Source organism: Halichoerus grypus, chromosome 7 (assembly GCF_964656455.1).
Source record: "Halichoerus grypus chromosome 7, mHalGry1.hap1.1, whole genome shotgun sequence".
In the NCBI taxonomy this organism is placed as follows: Eukaryota; Metazoa; Chordata; class Mammalia; order Carnivora; family Phocidae; genus Halichoerus; species Halichoerus grypus.
In genome coordinates this window covers 119,349,221-119,371,979 of record NC_135718.1, presented here as the reverse complement: position 1 = coordinate 119,371,979, position 22,759 = coordinate 119,349,221, and the positions used below count along the sequence as shown (strand labels likewise).

The window sequence follows — 22,759 nt, the reverse complement described above, 5'->3', positions numbered from 1 at the left end:
ATAATAAATCCTAATGGCAAACAGATTATAAACGACAAACAGTTGGCATTTTCCAAATGCTTTCTGTGACTCAAAGAAATACATTTCACATTGTGACCTAGTATACATATACATACACACATACATACATTCATGGATATAGAACCAAGGCAAAAGTTTCCTGAAGTAATATTTATCCTTATCTGCCGTACACACTGATATTTTCTACTCTATTGCTTTTCTTTTAAAAATTCCTAGTCATAATCTGGGGCGCCTGGGTACTCAGCCGGTTAAGCTCCTGACTCTTATTTTGGCTCAGGTCATGATCTCAGGGTCCTAGGATCAAGCCCTGCATCAGGCTCTGTGCTCAGTGGGAAGTCTGCTTGAGATTCTCTCGCTCTGCCCCTCCCTACGCCCCCTTATGCTCTCTCTCTAAAATGAATAAATCTTTAAAAAAGAAAAAAATTCCTAGTCATAATCCAATACATGGATTTCATGAAGCACTCAATAGGTTAGGACCTGAAGTCTAAAAATCCTGGCTTATCATAGAGCTGCTTGAAAAACATTTAAAGATACAGTTTTTCAGGGCTAAGTACTATTTCCACCTAAGTGAACAGGAAAGGGAAAGAAAAGAGTGAATCTACATTTCTCCTCCCTTGAAGCACTCTTGTGATATTTATCTGGGGATTACCTGATTCTGGCCATGGAAGGACTGAGTCATGAGAGTACATATTCTGGGTTACTCCATATTAGACAATTAGTTATCCTAAGCAGAAATGTCTCCAAGCAAAGAGAAGGCATTACTGAAATGCCCAGCATGATGCTTCTGGCAGCTGTGAGTGTGATAGGCTGTTCTTAGAGGACAGGATTTTATCGGAAGAGAAGCAATTTTCCAGGAATCCAGAGAACTAGGTACACGTCACTGCTGGGGAGGTGGGCAGGCCTTTGTAACTGATGAGAAGGAGGTTCAAATTCTAGTATACCAGTTACTTTTTTTATGACCTTAGAAAAGTCACCAACTACCTAAACCCCCACCTCTTTCTCTATAGAGTGGGGATAAAAATACCTGCTTTGCCGTGTTGTTTGTGTGGGTAAAATGAGGCAATGTGTGCACCATGCTCAGCATGAGCCTGGCACACATAGTGTTCTAAGGTGGCAGGTCCTTTTCTTGCCAGTGATTTGCTCTTTGATGTTGGGCACACTGGAAAAGGTGCTGCTGCCTCATCTACCTCCCAGGGTAAGTGTGGAGGTCAATGAAGAAAAATGGATCGCAGGACAGAAATGTGATGTGATGTTGTGCTGTTAGATGGGAAGGAGGTGCCCAGAATGGAGCCTGGGGAAACAGCCTGCCCCATGGGGACAGCCACTGAGGACACAGAGGGCAGGTGAGCAGGTAGAAAGCAAGAGTGTACGAAGCAAGGTGCCTCTGAGCATGGAGAGAGGGACTCAGAGTAATCCCCTTCTGGTTCCAGGAGCTGTATATGCCTCAATCTCAGTGAATCCCCACAATACCAGCGTCAGGTAAATATTATTACTCAACTGAGAAAACTGAGACTCAGCAAGGTTAAATAACTGGGCCCAGGTCACAGAAAAGGAGAGGATGTGATGTGGCAGCAGCAGCTGCTGCCCGGGCCAAGAACCATCCTGGGCAGACTTGTGGTTGGAGGGGAGAGGTGGGCTGGCTGTGGCTCTGAAGACCAGCCCGCTGCTTCCCCCCGGGGGGGGGGGGGGGGGGGGGGGGCCCACAGCCCACAGGACGACTCTCTGGCTGAGCCTCCTGTGACCACCAGGGGGCGCTCACTGGCCCTTCTGCAAAGGAGACCCCTCTTGGTTCTCAGGACGGGCTTTGGTCTGAGGACTGCTTTAGCGCCCAGTGGATCAGAGTGTCACCAGTGATGGCACTTCCACCCTCCCACTCACCTTTGCCAGCTGCCTCGTGGTCTTGCCTACCCCTCCACTTACTGGATTCCAACTCTCTGTCTCTCTCTTATACACACACACACACACACTCAGCCTCATGAATAGTTTCTACAACAGATGCCAGATAATTGTCATCTACCGAATGGTATTCCTCCGGGTTTATACAAAACAGCTCAGAATCCATCATTCTCTCCATCTTTCCAGTTGCTATAAAATGGTATTTTCAGCATTCTGTAAAAGATACATCTCATCTGCAAGCATCTCCTGAACACTGCTAAGCAAAGATGATAAACATCTATGTGACAGTCTTGCAATCATCCATCTCTAACATAACATAAGGCCAATATAATAGCTCCAAAGTGCATTCATCTTCTATTGAAATGAAATTATTTAGTCACGTATTAGATTCAAATAGATTCAGATGTGACAAGAGAGAATTTCCTGAGTTGCCCCCCAAAGAGTAAACTAAAACAGTGGTTCTCAGCCTTGTCTGCACAATGGACTCACCTGGAGTGATTTAGAAAACCTATGCCTGAGACCCATCCTGAGTTTCTGATTTATTGAGTGTGGGATGCAGCTGGGCACTGGAATAAAAGCTCCCCCGATGATCTAATGTGCAGCCAAGGCTGAGAACCACAGATCTGAAATATTAGGGCAATCAGGTTCAAGAGCAATGATTAAAGAACTGGGTCTGGATATCCCAGAGGAAGGAAGGTGACAAATGATCTTCAGTGTGCCCTGTCGACTTTCCATTATCTGTACTAATTGAAAGGAAGACTGTCACAAGCAACTGTCAGATCTTAAATTTGAAAGTTCCTTTCTAGTTTGCAATGCATTTGATCTTATTTTAACCTCACCACAGCCTGGGAGGTAGACAGCATAGCTATGCTTATCTGATAGATGAGGAACAGGAGCCTTAGAGAAGTGAGGGATTTGCAAAGTTGGAAGTGGGAGAACCATTTTGTGAAAACTATAACCCAGAATTTCTAGCAGCCCCAAAGTCCCAACAATTTTATCCACACTGTTAAACTCTCCCCCACCCACCGAGGTAGAGCAAAATCTGTTCACGAGTCAAAGATAGGAAACCTTTTAAGAGCAGATGGAGTGGCAGAGAGAAAACCAACCAAAATGAAAAGTTCCTCAGCAGATTACAGTGAACATGGCTTCATCTCAGGGACTATGAGAAGAACTTGCTGCTTTATTTTTTCCTCTATATATCTACATCTAGGCTGAAGATTGATATGGCAACAGAAGGTTAGACTGTCAAGGGAACTTTCTAGGTTTCTCATCCATGTGACCTTCAGCTGGAGTCTTATATGTGGCCCTTGAAGCAAAAATAAAGGGGGTGAGCCTCTGTGAATTACCTCAATGTGGAAGTGAAGGCAATATTAAGTTCTTTGAAAGAACTAAGATGATATTACAATAGTAATAGGGAGAATAATTTTAATATTAAGCTATTCAAGTTTTCAAAGAATACATCTTTGGAAACTGAGATTTTAGGTTGCTCTCTTATTCAGAGCTAGAGTAAACTTTAGCACCTGTTTTTTGTTTTGTTTTGTTTTGTTTTGTTTTGTTTTGTTTTGTTTGTGGGGCCATGTGTGTATTTCCCATCCACTTTCCTCCTTCACTGCATGTGGTCCTAGTGGGGCTCCAGGCCCTTAGATGGGCTTGAGGTCCGCCAGCAGTAGTAACTGGTCCAAGGGTGGCTTGCGTCCCATGCAGGGGTAATCACAGTATGCGTTGGGTACAGATCGGAAACCCTAGCATCTGCAAAGAGAACCCCCAGATCTCGATGGTTTACCAAATAGAAGTGTATTTGTAATTCACTCCAAGCCCAGTGTGGCCCTCCATGGAGTCATTCAGGGACCCAGGCTCCTTTCATGTTGTGGCTCCATTCTCTTTCTGGACCTCAGAGTCTGCTCTATTCAGCCAGCAAATGGAGAAAGAGAATAGGAAAATCACTTTTGGGAGGTTTCTATGGGCTAGGCCAGAAGCAGAGACTTTCATATCTGCTCACATTCCGTTGGCCAAACCCATTCACATGGCCACTCCAGAGGCAGGGAGGCTGGAATGCCATCTAGTTGTGATCCCAAGAGAAGGAAGAAGCAGTTTTGGTGACTGACCAGCCAAGCTCTGCCAAAAGGCCTTTCTCTGGGATTGGTATATGGATGTTGGGAGGGCCAACCTGGGGTCATACCAGCCTGCATCTACCACTCTAGAAGACAAGTAAACCACCACACAGACGGAGGCAGAGCCAGGAGCTGGAGCAAGAGAGAGAGAAGGGGAGAGAGAGAGAAAAGAAGGAGAAGGAAGAAAGGAGGGGGGGCATGGGAGGAGGAGGAGATGGGGAGGGGAGGTGAGAGCACATTCCACTGTATGAGCAGCTTTGGGTAGTAACAACCCTGGACTCCCAACTATGGGTGCCATCAGGAACAGCCACGTGAGTGCCAAAGTAAATTTGGAGCCCCTTGTTAAAAGGTTATTAAGAGTTTCAAGACAGGGGTGCCTGGTGGCTCAGTCGGTTAAGCGTCTGCCTTCAGCTCAGGTCATGATCCCAGGGTCCTGGGATTGAGCCCTGCATCAGGCTCCCTGCTCAGTGGGGAGTCTGCTTCTCCCTCTCCTCCCTGCTTGTGATCTCTCTCACTATCTCTGTCTCTCTCTCTCAAATAAATAAAACCTTGAAAAAAAAAAAGTTTCAAGACAGCCATAGCAAAGCATTAAACCAAGTATGGGCTGTTCTGGGTGTGGGGCCCTGTGTGACTTTAGAGGTAGTGAAGCCGACCCCGGGGGTCACAAATGTCCTTTGGTCTTTCTGCCAATCTGATCTGGGCTTCTCTCACCACCAACTAAAACTCCTGATGAATACAACAACATTGCCCTAGACCCCGTCCCCAAGAGGTTGTAAACCCTCCACTTTTGTAAGTGATAATAAATCTGCAGTGTGTTTACAAGTCCTGGCATGGAGTTCTGTATACAGTGGATGTCAATAAGGATTGATTAAGTCAGTTTTTCCTGGAGGCAGGAATCAGGACCAGCCTGAGCTCTGGAGGTTTGTTCTGGTTGTAGGACCCTATGAATCAGCCTAGAGATGTACATGTGTTTTGGCAAGAGATAAGTCCACCCAAGATTTCGTAGTATACTTTTGTTCTCTGTAAACTAAATCCTATTTTCAGTACTTACCCCTTAAGGAACTTCATGGGGAATTATTTTGTTGGGCCAAGAACTGTTCCTTTCAAAAGTGCAGATTCTCTGAAATTGAATTTGCTTAAAGTGAGGTGTGTGCATGCTGTCCCCTAACCCCCTGCTCTCAGTTCCACGATAAATGCCTGCTCCGAGGAGCAGAAGCTTCCAGCCCCTCTGCATACCACCCAGCCCTCACCGCCAGACAAAAGCAAGAAGGTTTCACAGAAAAAAGAGGTGAATCACCCACATACCCCTATCTCTGGACCCTGACAGACTTGATTGGAGTTACGCGGCGCTCTGTGGTTTACCTTAGGGAGAGCTTTCCCCTTGTTGGTTTCTGCGTCATCTTCTGAATCCCAGAAAGAATTAATTTAAGCATTTATTTGGTCTAGGCCTGAGCACTTAGGGAAAGTACAGTCTTTCCAGAGTCCTTCTGCCTCTGTCTCTACCCAGAGAACCTGTTTCTAGTAAGGTCAAAATGCTAAGTAGAAGTGTCTCCCTCAGGGCCTACACTGAACAAGGAAAGGCACGGGCAGAAGAAGGGATGATAGCCATCTGGGTTCATTTCAAGACCACACACACTTGGGTCATTTTGACCAAACATGCCCTTGGGAAATCCTACCTCCTCCAGGCAGCCTTCCAGAGTAATTCAGAGAAGAGCCAAAAGCTCGGTTTTGTTTTATCCAGCTAGAACCCTTAGGTAACCGCACCCCTGCCCCATCTCCTTTACAGTTACTACACATACTTGATGAATAAATGAATGAATGAATTCTTAAGGAGTGTATTGACCACGTACAATGTGCCAGGCATATTCTGGGAGATACACACTCAAATCAGACATGGACCCTGGCCTCATAGAACTGAATCCAATGAATGATGTGGATAAATCCTAAATGCCTCAGTGTTCATTCATTCGTGGTGTCTTCAGCTCCACTGTGTCCCTGCCCTCTAAGTTGGTGTCCACATGCACCTATCCATTAAGCACATTTGTAAAGTGCCTACTCTGTGCCCAGAAGGTAGAGACTCAGAGATGAAAGACCTGGTTCCTGCGCTGAAGGATTTCACAGACCATTGGAGGCAGCCGAACGGCCCGGAGGGGGAAGGAGTGACCAGAAACACCACCTAAGTTTACATCCCTGTGTGAGAGGTACAGTGGTGAGGCTTAGTAGGGTGGTTCTGAGAGGGGATCCAGATCCTTAGCTGGAACGCTGAGAAGCAGTGAGGCAAGTGAAAGGAGCCCTGACTTCCAGGTCTAGGCGGGCCCATTGCTTATCACCTGAGACCAAACAGAATGCACCTTGCCTGACGGTCGAGATCACAAGGAGATCAAGTGGGTCAAGTGCAAAGGACCATTCAAATGTTAATAAAAGAATTTTCTTTTTTTTTTTAAGATTTTATTTATTTATTTGTCAGAGAGAGGTAGCGAGCACAAGCAGGAGGGAGTCAGGCAGAGGGAGGAGACCCCCCCACTGAGCAAGGAGCCCGATGCGGAACTCGGTCCCAGGACCCTGGGATCATGACCTGCACTGAAGGCAGACGCTTAACCAACTGAGCCACCCAGGCATCCCAATAAAGGAATTTCTTGAAGACAGAGCCATTTCTGTCCTTAGCAATATTGTTGGCCTGGCCTATGTGGCTAAGAGATGTATTTCTCCAGTCCCTTTTACACTTCAGAGCAGTATCTTTGCCCAGCACCTTGATTTCTTTTCTACTAAGGACAGGAGAACCTCAACTAGATCTCCTCTGCCCTATGTTCTGGAGCCTGGACACTTAGGGAGAGCCTAGCAGAGGCCCGCAGCCCCGAGTAGGGGCCAGAAGTTGAATCTAAGCTGTGAACCTCTGGACTCAGCTACACAGAGGGGAATAGCTTGTTCCTGGAATGGAATTCTCAGCACACCAAATCCTAGCTGGGAGGGGAGACGGGGCTGGAGAACTTCCAAGTTTGCCTGCAGGGCTTCGGGAATGTTGCATTTGTTCCAGCAAGGTAATTGTAACTGGAATGCAGCACAATCAAATGTGCTAGAAAACACTCCAAAACACGCCTGTTGGCTTATGAAGGCCTTTCTCAAGACTATAACAACTCTGGGGAATTTTTAGAAGCCTTAAAAAATCATTCTGTTATTTTTGCCTTGAGTACGATAAAGTCCTGATTTTTAGTCCATGTTTTTATTTTTAGATTAGCACCTGGCTAAATATAATAATGCTAATTTAATACTCTATGTAATAACATTCATAAAAAGAAACAGATGCCAATTTCCCCATTTAACAAATGATGCGAGGTGTTAAACTGATTTAAAATAACTGTCTAAAAATGATTTGTTGATGAATAAATTTTGAAATAACATATTGTGTTATGTTGGGGAGCCATAGGAATATTAAGACAGACTGAGATTTCACTACATGTTGAATAATGGCATCAAAAATAAGCTATTTTCATTACCTACTACTAGAATTCTTGAGATCCCCCCCAAGTTATTCTGATACATTTTAGTGTTTTGTTTCTAAATGGCAAGGAAAGAGGAGGTTTTAGGTTGCTATTTGCAAGCATGTCTCAGAAAATAAAGCCCACGGACAGGGAGAGCATTTTCATCAGATGAAAAGTCAAATGAGATATATTGCCACTATTGATTTTTAACATTACTTTTCAAGGTATTAGAGAGTCTTGGTTGGTGTGGAACAATTTTAATCGAATGAAAATAACAAGGAGCTGAATAAAGAGCATCCTTAGGCTAATTTGCAGAATTATCCTCATTTATGTGCTGTCGTTAACTTATTGCATATTAACACTAATGTTCCATAAATACCTTCTATTTAATTCTATTCACAATTCTTCATGGTGAAATTAAATAAACTCTATATGACCACGTATAAAACAAATTACAAATTTCATGTCAATTTGTGGGGCTTGATTAGATCCTCAAAGAAATAAAACTGCAAAAATCACTTGTTGGGAATAGCTAGTGAAATTTGAATATGGACTAGATATTAGATGGTATTAAGGAATTACTGTTAATTTCGTTGGGAGGGATAGTACAGCACTGGAGTTACACAGGAAACTTTCCTTCTTCCTTTGCAGTGCATACTGAAGGGTTCAGGGCTGAGATGTCACGCTGTCTGGGATTTATATTAAAGGACTTCACCAAAAAATAGATTAAAGCAAATATGGCAAAATGTTAATAACTACTAAGCCTTGGTGATTGGCATATGGAGGGTTCTTACACTTTTTGCTATACTTTTCTGTTTGAAAATTTTTATAATAACAAGATTTAAAGAAAAATTCCATGAAGTAAAAGAAAATGTAACCAAGGGTCCCCCACCCCCACTGGCTCCCTCTAGTGGCTGGCGGTGTTGATCTGAGGGGAGGTGGACAGCCCTGCCCAGCCCTCAGAGGGCTCTACCCACCCCTCCATGTGGCCAGTCGGCCACCACCACACACTTGCGGGGAGGCTCTCCAACTGTTTCGTTCTTTTATCTGTTCTTACTGGAGTTTTATAGATAGAAATTGAGGCTGACATCATTACTTCCTTTAATGACTTGAATCCAGCCAGAGGAGCAACTTCTCACAGGTTTGAGGGTCACCAGTTGGAATTCAGTGCAGTAGGACAACCTGTGCCTGAGGCTGGTGGGTTCTGTCTGTCTTGACTGAGGTGGGCAGGGAAGGCTTTCATGGATGGCCAGTGACTCCAACTTAAAAAGGAACATGCTGTTGAAAGTCTCAGATCTTCCTTTTCTTTGGGGAGGGTAGGTTCATGTAGGGTGGTGGGGAAGGAGGAAAACAGTAGATATTCTCTTTTTTTTAAAACATTTTTAAATTTAAATCCAATTAATTAACATATAATGTATTATTGATTTCAGAGGTACCAGCCTATGATTCATCAGTCTTATATAATACCCAGTGCTCATTCCATCACATGCCCTCCTTAATGTCCATCACCTGGTTACCCCATCTCCCCACCCCCCCTCCCCTCCAGCAACCCTCAGTTTGTTTCCCATGATTAAGAGTCTCTTGTGGTTTGTCTCCCTCTCTGGTTTCATCTTGTTTTATTTTTTCCTCTCTTCCCCTATGATCCTGTTTTGTTTCTTAAATTCCACGTATCAGTGAGATCATATAATTGTCTTTCTCTGATTGACTTATTTTGCTTAGGATTATACCCTCTAGTTCCATCCATGTGGTTGCAAATGGCAAAATTTCATTTTTTTTGATGGCTGAGTAGTATTCCATTGTATATATATACCACATCTTTCTCCATTCATCTGTTGATGGACATTTGGGCTCTTTCCATGGTTTGGCTATTGTGGACACTGCTGCTCTAAACATTGGGGTGCAGGTGCCCCTTCGGATCACTACATGTGTATCTTTGGCGTAAATACCTAGTAGTACAATTGCTGGGTCATAGGGTGACTCTATTTTCAACTTCTTGAGGAACCTCCATACTGTTTTCCAGAGTGGCTGCACCAGGTTGCATTCCCACCAACAGTGTAAGAGTGTTCCCCTTTCTCCACATCCTCGCCAATATCTGTCGTTTCCTGACTTGTTAATTTTAGCCATTCTGACTGGTGTGAGGTGGTATCTCATTGTGGTTTTTATTTGTATTTCCCTGATCCCAAGTGATGTTGAGCATGTCTTCTTTGGAGACATGTCTGCTCATATCTTCTGCCCAATTCTTGAGTAGTTATTCTCTCAATTGACCTCCTCTGACCGCCTGCACCCCACAACTAGGTTGACGTTGACACTCCATTCCCTCAGAAAAAACACCCCCATCCAGGGTAGCCAGAAAGCTCACAGCTAGTTGATCCTATTCTAACTCCCCCCAACACTTCCGCCCCTACCAAGTGACCTGTCTGCTTACCGAGGGTCACTTCTGCTGGTCCCAAACTTGTTTACACCAGCCGTTCTTATTGGTATGACTAAAGGACACACAAGCCAATAAAACTTAAGTGTGGAGTTCTCATCAGACCATCCACACATGTCACAGAAGAATGAACATAGCTTGGCAATTGAATGAACTTTTTTTTTATGCCTTAACATAAAATATGTAAGAAGCTTAAGGTGTATATTTTCATTTAAGTGCTTTTCAACTGCTACCGATTATGTAATGAGACAACTCCTTCATCCTGACTGTATTGGATAAGAGGTTTTCCATCATCTTATGATTTTCTGTCCAGACTTGAATGAAAATAATCCCAAACCAGATCATTAAAAAATTTTTTTTCTACTGAGCTTGGTCAGGGAATATATGGATTTTCTTCCCCATTGACTTATCTCCTGGCATTTTATTTAGACTAATTATTAAGATCCACCTGCATTTTCTGAGCATGCACTGATAGTTGGGGACAGGCACCTTCCCCACCCATCCCCCTGCACCCCACTTCAGCGCAGGGTATGTGGGGAAGCCACCTGACCTTCCAGACATTGGAGCACCACATGTGCATTATCAAGGGCTAACTGTATTAGAAATAGAAGGACAGTGAAGCCTGGTAGAGAGGCTCTTCTAGAACATTTCACTTGGTTCTTTGAGGCCAGTTAGGGATTTCAGTATCACTTTCCTTGGTGTGACCAGTTAGAGAAGAGACCCTGGAATCAGACCTGGCTCTCCAGAGCAGTGAGGAGGAAGGCCCTGAAGCTTCACCTCTGGAAGGAGCTGCCAGGTATTGGCCACATCCCACATGATGATACTCTTGGTGTAGGGTAAGGGCATCCTACCTCTGATCCCAGCTGCCTTAGACCTCCATGCCAATTCCAAGGTCAGAGATGTGTCAGACCACAGGCAGGTGGAGACATAGCCCTTGGACCTGTCCCATCATAGCCCAGGATTCAAGGACTCAGGGGAAGAGACTTTGCCTACAGGAACAATCTCATGGCCCATGGGGATCTGGCTGCAATTTAAGGTGTAAGAATCTGACCCTCTCTGAACCTCAGTTTATTCATTTCACTAGGTGAGTAGAATGGACCTGTTGGCTTTTATGGTCCCTTTCAGCTCTGCCTGTCCATGGGGCAGTGACCTACCTGCAGTGGTGAGACCAGCCACCAGCAGTCACCAGCAGAGAATACACACTACCCAACAAGTCCCTCCTTACTCAGGGTGAGGGGGTGAATAGGACATCCCTGAATTGAGGGAGAGAACCCAGGTCTTGGCAAAAAGTCAGGGCAACTCTTCCCCTTCCAGACAGAAGCAGAAGATGCGGATGGGGCAGGGGTCTGTCTGCCAAGACCCCGAATCTCTGCAAGGCAGGGCAGGGGATGCTCCAGCTGACTTGTGGGAGGGGGGAGGGAGGGGATCACTGCTGCTCCAAGCCCTAACCCCGAGCCTCACAGCTGATGGGGGAGTGAGGGCCCGGAGGGGTTGCTCCATCTTACAGGAATGTCTTGGGATGGGGCCACCTCTTGGGCCCCTTGTCAAGGGTGGGTGGGGAGGTTCCAGGACTCAGGACCAGTCACCAGCCTATCATGCCCTCCCGCAGGTGGCTCAGCTCCTGGGCAGGGGAGGGCATGGGTCAGTCCTCTTTGGGCGCCCGGAACTCGGGCATGCTCCAGGTCCGGAGCGGCGGCGGCATGTCCCGCTCCACGTCCTCCGAGATGGTCTGGATGTCACTGGTGAAGGGGGAGATGCGCGCGCGGGTCTTGAAGGTGGCCAGCGCCAGGTTGCCGCGGGGCCGCAGGCTCCACTGCCGCGTCAGCTTGTGGGCCTCCTCCTCCTGCTTCATTCTTTCCAGGACCTCCTGCAGCACCGAGCGGAAGAGCTGGGACACCTCCTGCACCTGGGGCTCCTGCTCGGCCAGCAGCTGCCGGAACCTGTGCGCGGAGCAGGAGAGGTGCTGCGGGTGAGTCATGTGGTGTGGCGCAGAGCGGGTGTCTTAACCGCCTCCTGTGCACGCCCAGTGGTCACTTCCCCTTTCCGCCACCTCCTCACGCCTGACGTCAGAGACCACCGCACCTCCCTAGTGCTCCAGCCGGGGCTGACTTCAAATCCCCGCTCTGCTACTTCCAGCCTCTATGGGCCTCAGCTTTCTCATCTGTAAACTGGGGTCATAGCTACCATTCTGTGGGGCTTATGAGCTAACATATGTAAAGATCCTGACATTGACCTTGGGTTATCGATGCCAGATTATCAATGCCATGACCTGGCCTTACCTGTTGGAGGCTTTCTGGCTAACCTCTCCCACCCTTCTCCCCCTGGTGGCCAGAGTGATCTCTTCGAAATGTCTGATGGTATCACTGCCCTGTGATAATCCTTCCATAGCTCTTGGCTACCTGCTGGGTGAGGTTTTCCTCTGCCTAAAATGTCTTTGCTGAGAGCTCAAAGGGAAGGATAGTTATTAGCAAGTCCACTTAATGGTTTCCTCCACCATATTGCCAGTCAGGAATTCTCACACTTTTCAGCAGTGAGACAGGAAATGTCGGGGAACAATCATGATCATATGTGTGTCCCCAACCTCCCCCTCATTTATGAGGTTTGGTTTACCAGCCTGGATTCTCTCGTCAACACCACCCCCATGACTCACTTCCCCCATCTCCCCCATCCCCAGGTGCTTCTGGAAGTAGGTACATTTTAGGGGGATTCCATAGTACGGAACAAGAGAACCTGGAGGGGGTAAGATTCTTAGCCTGGAGGAAGAAAGGAGGGAGGGGGTGAAAAAGACTACAAAATCCAATGGGGTGTGGATAGGGCTGGAGAAAGAGAAGGAGTTTAAGGAGAAGGAGTTTTAAGGAGAATTCCCAAGAAAAAAGGGGTATAATAGATGCTTACATTGGTTAAAGAGATGGGTGACTGAAGATTTGGGGGATGTTCAGATGTTTTATTGTGGATCCGTATTCCTTTACTAGTGTTTGAGAAGTGCAGATGAAGAACTTGGGTAACTTTTGAAATTATTGTTGGTTGTTGGACTACATTTCTTCGACTTCAACATGAACCCAACCAAGACTGGGTCATGTGGGTTAGAACTTTATTAAGGTTACATTTATAGTCAGGAACACTGTGGTACCCAAGCTCTAAATCTGTACATGTTCAATGCCCCAGGCCTCTGAATATACTTCACACACACACACACACACACACACACAAACATGCATGCACACGCACACATGCACAGTCCCCTGAGGCAAATTATTATGAATGCTAGTGTGACATACGTTAATGAAAAACTAAATTTTGGTAAGATTATCTGGAAAACCTTTCTAAGACAGTAATATAGATGATGAACTGATGAAGGAGAAAGAGCCAGCTGTGTTAAAATTCAGGGTAATGATAATCCAGGGAGAACAGAAAGCTCAAAGGCCTGGGGTTCTCTCCCATCAAAAGTCATGTGCTCCAGGAGCTGCCTCCAGCCTCCTTCTGAACCCCTAGCTCTGGCCTGGCGTTCTGTGGGCTCTTGCAGAGTCCTCCTTCTGCCTTGCTCCTTTTAACAGATCACTGGGTCATCCAGGTGCCCTGGCTCCAGTCCTGGTGGCGTCAGGCCCCCGCCCCTGCAGCCACGTGCCTGGAGCCCACCGTGCACCCGCCGGGCCCCGGGCCCGTGCAGGGGTTACCTGAGGATGGCGGGCCCACAGTAGGATGGGTGGATCTTGGCACAGACGTCTTCTAGTTGCAGCCGCTCGCCAGGGCTCAGGTCGTAGGTGGGCCGGGGTGCGCTGGCCAGCCAGCTGTAGTCGACCCCGGTGCAGATCTTGCTGACCGCGTTGCCGCGCTCCCACTGCTGCCTCTCGGCCTCTCGCATCTGCCCCGCCAGCTCCATCATGAGCGTCTCCAGCACCGTGTCAGCCGGCCTCCGGGAGGACAGCCTCGGGGGGGCTTCATTCCACCGAAGCCAGGGGATGAGGGACATGGCCCCCCCAGCCCCTGCTGAGACAGGGCGGGAGTGTGTCCTTCTGGGGCCCCTCTGTCGGTTAGGGTGGGGAGAGCAAGGGGGAAGGAGGAGAGCTGGGACCTGTTCCGCCCTCACAGCTGGGTGGCCCGGAGGAAGTCGCTTAACCTTTCTGAGCCATCATTTCTAATTCTGGAAGACAAGATTGGGCTGTCGTGAGAAGCAGTTGTGAATAAACTTGGGGCGCTCTAAGCACCACATAAAAGTACAATAGTCTCATGGTTATAACGATCCCTAATGCATCCTGATGGCTGATCCCAGAGGAGCCGCCTCCTGAATCCCCGCAAACTCCAAACACAGAAGGAAATACACTGTGGATGGCTGAGCACAATCTTATCCCTACAATTTAAGGGGAAAAAATGCATGACTACATCTTCTGTCAACCTAACAGGAAAACACCCTGAGTTTCTTAATGCCCCAACCTGCTGATAAAGGAAGCTTGGAATTGTACGGGGTTGACCTCAACCTGCAAAGAACACAACTTACCATTCATTCATTCATTCATTCATTCAGAAGCATTAATCAAGCACTGTGTACACATCTGTGGAGGAACACAAACAGGAAAGCATGTCAGGGAGATGTCAGTGGAAAGAGGTAAACGGGAGCAGTGAAGCATAGTGTGGGTACTGATGGGGAGGGGAAAGAGTGACTCCAGGGGATGAAGGGGGTCATAGAAGGCTTGTGGACAAGAGCAGGCTGAAGGGGGAATGCCGGCTTCAGACACATGGACTGATGGAGAGGGTGTCCCAGGTGGAGGACCCAGCCAAGGTACAGGAGAGACGTGTGCAAGGAGCATTGGCTGCAGGAGCAGGGACCTTAACTCATCATATTTCCACAAGGTCTTGCACAATACAGGTTTGGTGAATGGCTGACTGGATGGGTGGATAGATGGATGAATGGGTGGATGGATAAATGAACTGCCGTCTCAGGCATACCCTGATGCCTGTCAGAAGTGGGTTTGTGCCTCTGACAGCAGTGAAGGTGAGGGCCATTCCTGGGCCAAAATCTGAAGTGGGTCTTCTAGAAGCCCCAACTCCCCTGTCTATGCCTTTTCCCCTCCAGGGAGCTCCCTGTTCCATGCACCAGTGGTCTCCCTGCCCAGACCCTCCAGATGCCAAGAAAAGTGATCAGATGAACTCAGTCTCAACAACATAGCCATGAGGCATGGAGACACACACATTTTCAGGCAACCCTCCCACCACCCTGTGGAGAAATGAACTGTTAATGCTGGAGAATCAGACACAAATAGGAAAAGTATTATGGGGCAGCAATAACCTTCTGGGGTGGCACCAATGAAACCTTCTCTTTACCTATGAACCACCAATTTCTTTAGCAACCGTTATATTTAGCATGTTTAAAAACTATCATCCTCCACTCAGCCTAAGCCCATCACCGGTAGGGCCTCAGATTACACCCTGACTCCTTCCCGGGAGGTTGGGAGGGAAGGACACAGTCCATCAGACCCTGTTCTTGGGGTCAGGACAGTTAGGATCTTTTCTTCTCTGCCCTTAAAGCTGGGCAGTAATGTGGGGAAGGGTAGGGGATGGAGGTGGGCTGTGTTCTGTCCTGAGAGCCATGAGCAGCAGGAGCCTCTGCCCGAGGCCAAGGGCTCTGGTTGAATCAGGCGGTGGGACACCTTGTAACTGAAGGTGCTACGTTTCCTACAGTAGCAGGTGTTTGTGTTTTTACAAGTACACTGGTCAGGTTGATGCTTAACAGCAAAAGAGTGAATGGTGTCATTTGAGGTGTTCATTGAAGCCCGTGAAGGGCACTCCGAGTCTGGATGGGTTACCGGTCCCCACCGGGGCTGCCGAGGGTGCTGGGCCACTCACGGCCCCATGCTCTCTCCAGTGTCCCTCCCCCCCCCCCCCACCTGGGGACTTAACGCCAGGCTCAGCTCCTCTCTGGAAGCTTTCCCTGACACACTTTTCCTGATGTGACCACTCTCCACTTTGTCCCCTGACTGCACTCCGTACAGACATTTTTCATAGCACCAAGAGCACTTTATGGAGCGTGACCATCTACCTCCCCAGTGCTTGTGTGTCATATGTGGGCGAGGACTGTGCCCTATTCATGCTTCCATCCCTGGGCTGGGTAGTACTGCTGTGGTGCTTAATAAATGCCAAACAAACGAATGAGTGAGTGAATGCACGAACAGAGGAATGAATGATGAATGCGTGCATGCATGCATGATGGTGAAAAAGCGAGCCCCACAGATCTGACCTCCCGCAAATGAGGGGGCATTTGTCAGCGGCCACGGGAAAGACAGTCTCCTCTGGCCTCCATGGCTCCACACTCTCCCATCACTGAGACTGCTCCTGAGGATGAGATATTGGCTGAGCTGTGGGGTCATGAGGACATGTGGGGATGGTTCCCGCCTCTCTACCCCACTGAGCCTCAACCTATGATGGTTCCAAACCTGGCCCAGGCCCTCCTTCCCCAGGAAGACATCTTTGGTTAACCTCCCTCAACCCCTCTACCCCAACATGCCCCCCACCATCACCAGGCCATAGTGCACCTGCCCCTCAATCCTGAGCACCTGTCCCTTGAGCTTCACCAGCCCGGAAGATGAATGAATGAGGAAGAGACCAGTGAGGCTCGGGGAGGGATGTGATGCCTTGGGATGAATATAACCTGCCTCAGACACCCTCCCCGCTCCAAACACCCTCCACTCCCTGCCACACCCCTACTGACAGGACATGTCCCAACTAACCTGAGGCTTCCCAACCCAACCCCACTGACCATTCCTTCCTGTGGAAAGAATCTTCCCTTGGATTCCATTAAGCCACAATCTTTGGTCTAGGTCCTGCCCTGGTCTGCCTCGTGCCTCGGTCTGCCTCCTGGGACTCGCTCTCAGACCCAGTACATCCAATTCCTATTGATTCTTCCAAACTTAAATATTATAATTCTCCTAATTCTGTCTGTTCTCTGTCCCTCCTTTAGTTTCGATCTTGACCATCTGCCAGATGTATTACAGCTGCTCCTAGCTGGCAACCAAGGGCTGGTCCTTCTGATCGAATCTTCACTCTATTTTCCTTTTATTGTGATTAAAAAAAAAAAAAGCAAATAACATGAAATTTACCATCTGAAAGATTTTTAAGTGTACAGTATAGTAGTGTTAACTATAAGCGCATTGTTATGCAACAGACCTCTGGCACTTTTTCATCCTGCAAAGTTGAAATCCCATACCCATTGAACAGCTTCCACTCAATGATTTAGAAAGCGTGATCTTTTTCTTTTCTTTTTTTTAAAGTAGGCTCCATGCTAAGCCAGGAGCCCAGTGTGGGGCTTGAACTCACAACCCTGAGATCAAATCCTGAGCTGAGATCAGGAGACAGATGCCGTCCAGGTGCCCTGAAAGTGGGATCCTTCTAAATCATAAGTCTGATCATGTCACTATTTTGTTTTCATTAGCTACCATAACATAGATAGAGCATGGGGTCTGTGAGCTGTGAGCCTGTCACCCCTATACCTCCCACCCCCTGCAAATTTCACTGGCTTCAAAATATCAATGGAAATCTGAAAAATTGAAATTAATAAATTAATAATTCCAAATTAAAGTTATAAAACCCCTTTCAAATTTTTATTTAAAAATAATTGTAATGTGGATTCATTTTATGATGATGTTTGATGTGATGTGGGGGTGGGGCCTCCAATAGTCAAAGTGTCTGTGGCCTGTGAAGGGCTTTAAATTGCCCTGTGTTTAAGCTTGGGGGATTTAAAGGCTTTCAGTTGTTCCTGATGTCCTTAGACCCCTTAATATGGCTTCAGGGCCCTTTATTATGTGGCTCCTGTTTATATCATCAGCTTCATGTCTCACCAAACTTCCCCTTTCCTCCAGTCCTACACACACACACACGCACACTCCCTCTCTCCCAGAATGTGCCCTGCTTTCTCTTGCTTTTAGGCCTTTGCACATATCTAGAACACTCTTTTTCTTTTCTTTTACTGAGGTATAACTGACATGTAACATTATAGTAGCTTCAGGTGTACAACACAATGATTCGATATTCATATATATTGTGAAATCACCCCAATAAGTCTGGTTAATATCTATCCCCATACATGGTTACAGTTGTTTTTTCTGTGATGAGAATTTTTAAGGTCTACTCTCTTACCAACTTTCAAACATACAATACAATGTTATTAACTATCCCCAGGACTCCTTTATTTTACACCTGGAAGTTTGTACTTTTGGCCCTCCTGCACCCATGTCACCCCTCTTCCCACCTGCTGCCTCTGGCAACCACCAGTCTATTTTCTATCTATGAGCTCAGTTTTTTGTTTTTGTTTTGTTTTAGGTTCCACATATAAGTGAGATAATACAGTATTTGTCTTTCTCTGTCTGACCTATTTCACTTAGCATAATACCCTCAAGGCCCATCCATGTTGCTGCAAATGGCAAGATTTCCCTCTTTCTTATAGATGAGTAAGTATATATATATATATACCACCTTTTCTTTATGCATCGAGCACCTTCAGCACTGTACTGAATAAATCCTACTTCAGCTCTTAGCTCATACTCTGCTTGTATGACGCCCAAACCCTCCCTGACCAGGTTCCGGGGCCTCATCTCTCTGCTCCAGGCTGCTCTGTGCTCACCTCATCCTGGCACAGCCCCAGTGCACCGTGACTGCCTGCGTGTCCATCACCCTCTCCAGACCAAGTGAGAAACCAGGTCTTAGGCATCATCCTACCCAGCACCCAGCACCCAGCAGAGGGTCTGACCTACGGCAAGTGTGCAGTGGAGGTCCATAAGTAAATAGAGTGATACTCGGATTAATCCCAGAGTGATGGACGGGGTTGCGGTGTGGTGCTTTAGTCCTCATTCCCTCTCTCTCTCTCTTTCTCTCTCTCTCTCTCTCTGTGTGTGTGTGTGTGTGTATACAGCTAGGCTAGAACTCTCCCTAGGGAGTCCCTTCCCTCTCCAAAACTTCTCACCCTTCCTAAGATCCATTTGGAGGGACTCATCCTTGGGTCAAGCATGGCCCCCTCAAAGGGCTTTTTTTCTTCTTCGTCTGGATTTGCATTTGAGCTGGAAGGAGGCAGCAAGAGAATGGCTCACCATAGAGGGTCCTCCTGTGGCAGGGGAATACAGAAGAAAGATGGGAGGCACTAAAGACAACTTTTATCTCCACACCAAACTGGCCTCCACGTGTTGGCAGCAAAGCCACTCCCGGCCCGGTCAGGGCACCGCGCGTCTGCTAGGGCACTAGGGCACTGCCTTGAACAGAACCTTACATTCCATGTGTCTAAATATTTGTAAGTTACAAATTAGGTTAACAAACTATTAAATAAAATACGTTTTGCTTTTCCTTCCTTGTCAACTGTACCTTCGTAACAACTTGGAGGCTCAGATTCAAACTGAGAATTCTTGGACTCTCAGGAGAGACTTCTTTGCTAGAACCTGGAGGCATGTGTTGAGGCAGCTCTGGCTCTCAGCCTGTCCCCCTTCTCTTCTCACACCACGAGGGGCCTGGCAAACATGAGGGGACACCCCAGCGTTCACATCCAAGGCATGTCCACACGCCTACCAACAACCTCTTCTTTGCCACGCTCAGACCTGGGACAGTTGATGTTGGTGACGTCGCCCACCCTGAGGAGCCTGCGCCATGGAGGAGGCTTGCTCAGGCTCTGGAAGTGGGCGGGAGCCTGTCTGGGCCAGGAATTCTGGATCTTAGAATGTAAGGCCTGATCTGGAGGCAAAGTGACCTCAGGGTGTGCACGTCTTCCTAAACCCCAGACTCCTTGCCCGAGAGGGGTGAGGCCAGAAGAAAGGCGAAGTGTGGTCTAAAGTGCAACCTGGGGCGGGGCCCCTCTCCCCTGGGTTCAAGGCTGTGCTCCTGACCTGAGCTGGCCCACGGCAGATGACAGGGGCTAGGCAGGGTGGCCTTACCTGAGTCCTGGGTTCTGTGGGCTCTCGGCATCTCTGGCCCAGGTGGCGGGGGCTCCTAAGGGCAGGGGGCAGGTTCTGAATTTTCTCCGTCCTCCCTCAGCCCTCAGCGGGGCTGGAGCCTTTGACAGAGACAAGGTTTCTACTGGAGCTGTTTCTGTCTCTGGTGCCAGCTGCTGTCTGGGAGGCAGCAGGTCTGATTAAGTTCTTAAAAGGGCAAAGGAGGGGAAGAGGGATAAAGGGAGGGAGAGCAGGACAGAGGCGGGCCGGCCACACAGACGCCAGACGTCATTGGCTTAGCCCATGGCATCCCCGGGGCCTGACCCACAGCCGAAACTCCATGTGAGTCTGTGTTGTGACTGTCTGGGGAAGAATGTGATGGCCAAATGGGGTCCGCAAAAGACACCCAGACGGCTCATCAGAACAGCAAGTGTGGTCTTCTCTAGGCACTTGGCACAATTTGGATTCAACTCCTCCCCGCCCCCCAAATCTGGATTAACCCCCCTCCCTCCGTGGCAAAGCCAAACTCGTCAGTGTAAGCTTCAGGTCCCCTCACACTCCTGCTCACTGCTGGGCCTTGGCAGCACCATGGTGACTCTGGAACCTTCCCACGATGAACGCCTGCTTCCCATTCAGTCAACAGCACCTACAGTCTGCCTCCAATGCACAAACATTGATTGAATCCTTGTTTAAAAGAATTAGGACGGGGCGCCTGGGTGGCTCAGTCGGTTAAATATCTGCCCTCGGCTCGGGTCATGATCCCAGGGTCCTGGGATAGAGCCCTGCATCGGGCTCCCTGCTCAGTAGGGAGCCTGCTTCTCCCTCTGCCTGCCACTCCCCCTGCTTGTGTTCTCTTTCCCTCTCTGACAAATAAATACATAAACTCTTTAAAAAAATAAAACAATTAAGACACTGGGGGAAATTGGAATATAAACTGGAGGTTAGGGAATGAGTGTCGATCTTCTTAGGTATAAAAATGGTGTTATGGTTATGGGGACGTAGGGACAAATGGCCCAACTTAGGGGGCCATGTTGAAGTGTTCATGGCTGAAGTATCACCATGTCGGCAATGTCCTCCGTTCCAGTTGTTCAGAAAAATGTCACACACACACACACACAGGGAGAGGGCAACTAGGGCAAGGTATTCACGGTGGTTTTCTCTAGGGCGATTTTATGGGTGTTTAGGGCACTCGTCTTCCAACTCTCCTGCATCTTGGAGCATTTTCATAATTTAAAAGTTGGGGGAAAAGTCTAGCTCCAAACTCACTTTCTGCAGGAAGCCTTCCCAGCTCATTCTACCCGGTGGACTTGACTTGCTCCCCAGCACCTCTGCCCACGGTTTCTGTCACACTTGTGCAAAGTGCCGTGGCATTTCTCCACGGATGCGCGTGCGCGTGGGTGCGGAGGGAGCGAGCGGCGGCGTGCGCTCGGCTGGTCCGCGGCCCGCGGTCCGAGGCCAGGCCTGCCTTCCGAGCCACCCCGCCCGGCCACACACAGGTGGGACTGTGCAGGGGGCCGGCCGCCGCGGGGGGGGGGCCCGCCGTGCTGCGGTGCTGGGGGCCGGGGCACACGTTCAGGAGGGAAAGGAAAACAGGGAGACAAGCAAGGACCGGCCTGCGGAGCAAGGGCATGGCTGCAAACCGGGGTACAGCGCCGCAAGGGACGTGCGCGCCCTGCCCTCGGCCGGTCACCCGCTCAGACGAGGCCGGCGGTGTTGGGGGCAGAGCACAGGCTTTAGCCGGGTAAACCTAGGTTCAATTCCTCTGCCTTTCTGTCCTCGCCAGATGCTGCCTGTGTCCAAGCCACCTTCACTGCTCCAAGCCTCAGTCTCCCTGTCTGTAAACTGGGGTAATAAGGGTACCTACTTCCCAGTACTGTGAAGATCAGAAAACGATGTCCACATAAGGACTTTATAAATGAACAAGACATTGAGGTTTACGAACTCAGGTAGGAAAAAAAAACACCCTTCTTTATTTTCACTAACTGAAATGTAGTATTTCTGTCAGTTATGAGTGCATGCCAGCAGCCACCGCAGTATGGGGAGCACCTGTGACTTTACCTCCAGCAGAGATCACAGATATTTTCATAACACTTGAAAGCTGTTATTCTTGAAATATGGCTTCTGTTCATCGCTACTGTGAAATCACGGGATTAGCCCTGCCACTAGATTTTGTTATTTTACATGTTGATGGAGAGGCACATAGGTGACTAGATCTTAAATTGATTTTTAAAAAATATATAAATAGCTACGTTTCAGTACAGCTGGTTTCTTCCCTAACCCTATGGACTGAATTTTTTGCATTTAGACACATTTTGCTAAGAACGTGTCCAAAGGCTACAGACTTCCAAAGGGGTCTGTAGCATAAAAAATAAAGGACCCTGTGGTTTGGCGCAAGCTTGACTCCAGCCTTGTTCCTGGCCTTGCCCTAACCCTGGCTTTGGGTCATGGCACTGGGAGAGCTGAGTCCCGCTGGATGAAGGGAAAGTTCAGGTGGGGGAGCCTCAGTTTACCCCCACCGGCAGGAAAGCTCTCCCATGCTCTCTCTGACTTTTGGCATCACTCGGCTAAGCGCTCGTTCATTCATTCTTCTTCCTTCCCTTCCTTCCCTTCCCCTTCATTACCTCTTCCACCCCCAGGCCCCCTGAGCTCTTCCTTCAGCCTGTTTTTGAACATCCCTGAGGATAATGTCTTTTCCATGGCTCCCGGGGAGACACTATCACCAGCTGTGGCTCGTTAGATACGCTAGAAAAACCATCCCCAAGCTCACGGGCAAGAGGAATCTGGTTCCCGGCAGTTAGCAGTCAGAGGGGAGTGGGGATGTCTCAGCGGTGGGAACAATCAGGGGTGTGCCCTCAGAGTTAGAAGAAGGCATGAGAGGATCGCCTGCCTCCGGTGAGCACCAGGCCACCAGCTCCGTGGCCA

General features: G+C 48.3%; 1 protein-coding gene and 1 long non-coding RNA gene across 3 annotated transcripts in view; one reads left to right on the top strand and one right to left on the bottom strand.

Annotated features, from left to right (window-relative positions):
* The window catches only part of LOC118537957 (uncharacterized), a 34,676-nt gene extending 12,718 nt beyond the window's left edge, over positions 1 to 21,958 (top strand). Inside the window, exons 2-3 of one of the 2 annotated variants that reach the window (XR_013449500.1) lie at positions 11,797 to 11,904; positions 21,621 to 21,958. This is a non-coding gene — a long non-coding RNA (uncharacterized LOC118537957). Of the gene's footprint in view, positions 1 to 11,796; positions 11,905 to 18,307; positions 18,370 to 21,620 lie in introns of those variants that run through there. The other variant, XR_013449501.1, reaches the window with a different exon arrangement.
* RD3 (RD3 regulator of GUCY2D) lies at positions 9,178 to 13,905 on the bottom strand. Its single transcript, XM_036095739.2, has 2 exons — positions 13,610 to 13,905; positions 9,178 to 11,875 (listed from the first exon to the last, which is right to left on the bottom strand). The coding sequence occupies exons 1-2, from the start codon at positions 13,903 to 13,905 to the stop codon at positions 11,578 to 11,580; spliced, it is 594 nt and encodes a 197-aa protein (XP_035951632.1). The 3' UTR covers positions 9,178 to 11,577.
* Positions 21,959 to 22,759: the final 801 nt, after the last annotated feature.